Genomic DNA, 6,981 nt, shown 5'->3' on the forward strand with positions numbered 1-6,981 from the left:
TACTTAAGTTACGATGCTTTTGGGAAACAGACCGTAATATTAAGATCAGTCGTACGATAGTTTTTACGAACTTCTTAAGGCGGGCGTACACGGTGCGATTTTTGCTGTCGTACGAGCTCGCAGGCTTTTTTTTTCTCTCGGGAGAAAATCGCAGATGCTCGCATGGTCGCGGCTCATACAGTTTGAGAAGAATTACGGGCGATCAGAGACGTTACGAGCATCTCCCGTCCTCCCGATTATTTTCAAATATGTAAAAAAAAATCGGATGCTGTCGGTTTAAATTTGTGGAGTATATGCGGTTGAACGAGACGATTTGGCGATCCATCTGAAGTTGACCAATCAGAAGATGACAAAAACCATATAGTCTATAATAATTTTTGTTTAATTATACAGTTCTATTTTTTATTTGTTATTCCGAATGTGCCAAATTTGCCGTTCAGCTTTATGAATGAATATGCCTGTTGTATTTCCGGCAAAACGAGCAGAAATTCAGAAATGGCCAACTCCCTCAAGTTCTTTATGAAGAACAGAAAGTCCATGCTTTTCTGTAAAATACACGTTTTTCGGCGGGGATCTTCCAGTAAAATCCACATTCCAGGGACTAAATATCACATTATTGGGGTCGCTTCAACCCGCGGACATGAACAACAACCCGCGGCAACAGTGTTAAGTAGCTCAATTCCGCGGGAAAACCGCGGACTTGGCAACACTATTTATGAACCGACCGCGCTATAGTGTTTCCTTGGTTACCGCTGTAAACAAAGCAGAGCTGCTCTTTGTACGGAGAAGAAAATGCCATTGTCATCGAAACTTTTCTCAAGACAGTTCCCTTCAGTGATACATTAATATAACCCCAGAAATGTAATGCATTTTTGTACTAATTTTACAGTTTTTTTCGGGATCTACTGGGACAGTGATAAAGATCTACCAGTCGATCGCGATCGACGGGATGGCGACCACTGTTCTAGGCATAGGCAAACTAGGCGGTCGCATAGGGCGCCACCAGCTGGAGGGGGCGCCAATGAGCGCACACACTGGCACTATATTTATCAGGGTTGTGATAAAGAGTGGCACGGCCACCCTGTAATATGATTGCGGCCCCTACTGGATCCCCCAACATCATTGGGCTAGACTCGCTAGAGTACTGTCCATCTGACCATGCCTGTATGCACATTGGATCAGAGCAGTGTCAATTGTTTCCTGATTGTTGCATGCAAAGTTTGCATTTGGAGCGCTCAAAACACCATTAGATCAATGGGTTCTGTCAGTGCTTTGGCAAGGTAACATGTTTTTTTTTTTTTTTTTGCCATGCAATAAAGCTAAGTTCAAAGGCCACTTTAAAATATTGGTACAGTAAAAAGTGCACAAAATCAGTATTTTGTTTAGACGGTATTTGTGGCAGTCGAGAAATCATGTTGCGAAATTGTTCCAAAAGGTGTGCGTTTTTGCACCAATGCATTGTTAAAGGATCAGTGTGTCATGTAATATTCCCATATAAAACTTTAACAGCCAATTAAAAAATATTGGTAAAGTAAAATTCTGTAATTCACGAGATCAATACATCCTTTATTAAACTGCTTTGTCGAATTAAAGCATCCTTACGGAAGTGTCGAAATGCTGAATCAATTCATTCACTTCTATCAGTGCTTAAAGGGAGCAACATCATACACACAGAGGGCAGAGCGTCACGTTATTTATAGGGGAAGTTCACGTGTCAATGAGTAACAAAGAAATACTGTAAATAGCTGCATTCTGATTACTTTTATGCCACTGGATCATGCTTTTATATAGCAAAATGAGTCACAATGAGCACATTTTCAAAAATATAATGTTTTTACATTCTCCATTAAAAGACCTTCAAAATGATGTATAATTTGTTGGAATTGGACGAAAAATGACTGAGCTACACCTGTTTGAAGTCGATCGAGTCAGCAAAGTAAATCTAGAGAAAAACTGATTTAAAGTTTTCTGAAGGTTCCAAAGCTAAATCACCTAGCAACATTACATCTTTCCCCCACTTATTTTCTTAATCACTACTAGATTAATATTAGCTATTTTTTATATTTATTGTTATAAATAATAACTGATGCAAAAAAGAACAAATATAACAAAGAAAAAGTGTAGTGTAATAATTTTTAATTTTACATCTAAACATAAGCATTCAAGTAAGAAAAACAAACAGTAAAATGTAAAAATCACTTAAGTGTGTTCATTACAAATAAATTGATTATTAAAGCTACAAAAGCAGTTCAATCAGGGGCAGTGGGTGATTCCCTCTTTTCTTTTATCGTGTGATTAACATTAATGCGACAGACGGCCAGTATTAACATAGTATACTGCACGGATCTAATATAATGTTATACATCCAATGTTTTTCCACAACAGTTTCCCAATTGTTCACTTAAGATATAAGAGATTATATTTGCGTATAATACTTAAATATATTTACCCTACTGTAAACCTGTGTATAGCCAATGTATTGGGATAGAGCTCCGTCGGTGTCGTCTTTATGCGTGCGCTTCGGAAGACAGTCAGTGCGAGGAAGCGAATGGAGAATAGGTACTCCTCTCAGAAAACATACAAGTAAAGATACTTTACTCTATTTGGAGCATTGGGATCGCTAGTTGAGGGCTTAATTAACTCATTTTTGTGAAAACCTCAAATTGCTCTTTATCAAAAATAAATAGCTGTTGCTATTTAAGATTTGAGTGTTTACATAATCAGTTTTATGTTATTTTGTGTTGGATGGGGGGCGCCAATAGGGATTTTGCCTAGGGCGTCAAAATGGCTAGAAACGGCCCTGGTGTCCGGATCACTCTATTGAGTTTACTTTGTCATAATGACAATCTAAATGTACAGCATCCCTCAAAATTTAAACAAACAAAAACTCATCCTGTCCTGGTATTAAAGCTCCAGCCGTGTGGTGTTCTTTCAAAAGTTGCATGGTATGAATTCATTTGACAAATTAAACTTTAAGAATGAAAAATCCTGACATAAAGAGACTAGTTCAAAAAAATCAATTAAATTAAAAATCACTCTTGCATTATTCTCTTTTGTAATGGTTTAAATCCAAAAGCTATGATCATAAGAGTTTCCAGATACAAAATGTTTCTTTGTGAAATGTATAAATGCTTTAGTTTACAGACATGACAGTGGTTTTTATCACTGCTCAGTTACAAGCACAAAATCTTGTATATGAGTTCAAAGCGTAAAATAAATGTCAGAATTGACTGGTAACAGACAATAATATACAAGTGGAAGGAAAACTGGTCCAGAAAGTGCACATGTGTGCAGCTGAAGTTTATCTAGCCGTGGGGACAGACTGGCGTTTGAATCAACTAGTGGCAGCAAAACGGCTAATGATCGAGCAAGTTCCTACAGACTGTATAAGGAAAGGTTTTTATTCTGTTCTAAGAAATAAACATGATACTGAAAACTGAAAGACTATAAAGGTTGATGCTTATTATATATATAGTATTTGTTCAAGCTGTCAAACTACAAAAAGACAATTTATCTTGTAATCTGTTGTGTTTGACCATTGAAAATGTTTGAATGTTTAATTTTTGGTTGAATTTCATGAAAATGTATAAGAATTGATTTAAAGAGTATATTTGCTATTATAAGAGTATGTAGTGATTTTGTAGTGATTTTACTAGTATAAGAGTTAGTGATTTTGAACAGCTCACCAAAACATCTGGGCGACACTGATGGATGACAGATAGCATATATTCACAGAAAACAATGGTTTTAAATTTTAAGACACTGCATATCATCTGCCTGCTAGATCTGGTGTGTGACCCTCTTTAGTGTTGCTGCTCCTAAGAAAACTGATTCAGAATAATGGATTATTTTAGTTGAGAGAAAAAGCTTATTAAAAGATTTTAGAGTTTGGAAACGCACTGTCAAATAAAAAGAATTACACACAATAGTTTTAAAACATGCACAAATTACAATGTTTTTATCCAACATCAAATTAAAGTTAAATAGTATTAAATACAGACCTTAATTGAGAGATGTAGGGCAGACACTGGAGGAATCCCTTCACTTCACTCTCTTCATCTGTCCAGTCTCTCAGCTCTACTGGTTTCTTCTCTGTTTGGAGTTTCAGCACGTCTAGGAGGACGGAGCTCTTTCTCTCTGAGAGCTTTATTCTCCAGACTGCAGGAGCTGACTGATAAATTGGCTGTAATGCTGGAAGGACACTCCTGCCTGTTTGAGTCTCATAGTCCTTCACATGTGACCACAGATCCAGCAGGAAATCACATTTCTTATAATCCACAGATGATAGCAGTTTCTTCACAGTTTCTTCTATTGTCTCTTTCTGATGGAGCGCAGCTTGCAGACACAAATCCAGTATGAATAATCTCTTTCTTTTGTCCCATGATCCAGCTGTTTTATTGTGTGGTACAGCAAATCTAAAGAGTGAACAAGATTCTGTTAGAGATGTGTTATTGTGTTATACATTTTATTGTGCAACAGCTGGGCTCCAGAAGTAAAAAATCAATTCCTTTTCTTCACAAGGAAATTGACTTTTAACACTTACTTATAAGGCTATAAAGACAGATCAACCATGAACTAAATTAGGCTCATCAGCACCCTCCTACTTCCACTCACTCTTACGAATCTACATCCCCTTCAGAAGCCCGAGATCTACAAGTGAGTGACGCCTTGTACCATCACAGAGAGGCACAAAATCACTTTCCAGAACATTTTCATTCACCGTTCCTGGCTGGTTTCAAGCGACAGCTGAAAACTCACCTCTTTCGTCAACATTTGACTGCATCATAAAAAAAGGAGAAAAAAAACCCTTTGCTCTCTCTTTCCTTAAATCCCCCATGACTAGTCCTTGTACTAATCTGAACAATGTCTGAAACTTTGTATTACGAGCACTTCCTGTATTTATTTGCCTCTTTATGATGAATCGGTTGTTGTATTTCTCAATTGTATGTCGCTTTGGATAAAAGCATCTGCTAAATGAATAAATGTAAATGTAAGAACATTAAAACATTGTAATGTTTACAAACTTTTGACAGGAACTATAACATTGTTACCTAGTGCTTATATTGCTTAAATACCATTGATTAGATGGATTTGTGGCCCAAGATGCTGGGATAGGCTTCAGCCCCCACGACCCTATAGAGGATAAGTGGTTTGGAGAGTGAATGGATGGATGGATGAACTTGCAAGATAGCACTCTGACTTGCTTTGATTTTGTTTCTCTTCTTACTGCTGTTCAGCTTAGAATATATATTTTCATTATCTTTGCTTGTCATTTTGCATCTTTATACCTGTGCTAAAACTATGAAAATTGAGAAACTAATGGAAGTGTCTCTTTTTTTGTTACAGGATCCTATGTACCCAGCCTCAACCATTCATCAGAAGGACTGTAAAAGCAGCAACTCTTTGAACCACCAGTGGCAGTTTCCACAGGATGAAAAAAGGGCAAAGTCACAGTGATCATCAAGGTATGATGTATACTGCATTGATGTATACTGTAAATGCAATAAACAGTTTAATCATTTATGTTGTTAAGTCTTGTTACTTCTGGATTTTCTTTTTCTTTTCAAAATTATTTTATGAACAAACCTATTAGGCATGGCAAGGCAAGTTTATTTATATAGCACATTTCATACACAATGGTAATTCAAAGTGCTTTACATTAAAAAAAAATAATAAAAAATAATAAATCACAACAATAAAACAAGGAATTTAAAAACTTTGAAAATGATAAAAAAAAATTGATTTAAGAGGTTTAAATGAATTTAAAACAGTTAAGAATAGAAAATGATTATACATAAAATACAGTGCAATCAGTTCGGACATCGCACAGTGCTCATTCAATAAATGCACAGCTAAACAGATGAGTTTTGAGTCTGCATTTAAATGTGACTAATGTTTTAGCACATCTGATCTCTTCTGGAAGCTGATTCCAACTGCGGGCGGCATAATAACTAAAAGCAAACTCCCCTTGTTTTGTGTGAACCCTTGGTATTTCTGAAGATATTGATCTGGAAGAAATGGGGCCATAAAGAACCTTTTCATCAGTGGTTCTTTGTAGAACCTTTAAAAAGGTTTCTTTGTAGTACCAGAAATTGTTCTTTATGGCACCAAGAAAGAAATGGTTCTTTAAAGAACCTTTCACAAAATGGTTCTTCAGGGAACCAAAACTGGTTCTTCTACAGCATCGCCGTGAAACCCCCTTTTTTGGTTCGTCCTGTCACCTTTTTTTTTTAAAGAGTGTACATTAGGCAGTAAGTAAACCGTTTTTAAGTTTCATGTGTTGGAAGTAGAATAAAACGGGCAATCGAAAAGATATGAGTGACTTTGACAAGGGACAAATGGTGACAGCTAGACAACTGGGTCAGAGCAGGATGCACTATGGGAAGAAGGCAGGGTGGTGAAGGTATACATTTGAAAAGCAAGTCACGTAAAGATTGCTTTCAGTTTATGATGTTAATACTATCTCCAACCAGGAGAGGTCGCTAGTTTCCAGCCGCTCCCCTATTAATTTCAGCATAGGACGTGCACTCTAACGTAAAAATTCATTAACATTAGCAAATAATAAATGAAAACAGACCATGAAAACAGTATTTTCAAGTCAAGATGGTAAACAGATTATCTTTTTACCAAGTTCAAGGGGATACCCATATGTTTGGATTGTTTGGAAATCTGTATTTTATTTAAATCGCCATCACACCACTGCTCACAAACAACGGGGACGCCAGAGTTGCACTTGCCTCAAATTTCAAAGGTAAAATTCATAGTCAACAAAAGCTTTTTGCATGACAGAAATGTTTGCACTGGACTATGTTCTTATTAGCGTTTCCACGGGTCCTTAAAACGTCTTCAGTTAAATTGTTTACATTTAAGGCCATGCAAACTCTTAAATGGTACAAAAAGTCTAAATTATAAGAGGTCTTTGGGGACGGAAAGACAAGAATTGCTATATGGATTAATATGACGATTAAACTTCAAAAGGCT

At 36.6% G+C, this 6,981-nt stretch overlaps 1 protein-coding gene across 1 annotated transcript in view; it reads right to left on the bottom strand.

The window, feature by feature from the left end:
* Positions 1-6,981, bottom strand: part of LOC107741621 (uncharacterized) — an 87,529-nt gene that overhangs the window by 26,808 nt on the left and 53,740 nt on the right. The window contains exon 25 of the mRNA XM_016554382.1: positions 4,002-4,415. Coding sequence (XP_016409868.1) covers positions 4,002-4,415 — 414 coding nt within the window. The remainder of the gene's footprint in view (positions 1-4,001; positions 4,416-6,981) is intronic.

Source organism: Sinocyclocheilus rhinocerous, unplaced genomic scaffold (genome assembly GCF_001515625.1).
Source record: "Sinocyclocheilus rhinocerous isolate Xijiao unplaced genomic scaffold, SAMN03320098_v1.1 scaffold466, whole genome shotgun sequence".
In the NCBI taxonomy this organism is placed as follows: domain Eukaryota; kingdom Metazoa; phylum Chordata; class Actinopteri; order Cypriniformes; family Cyprinidae; genus Sinocyclocheilus; species Sinocyclocheilus rhinocerous.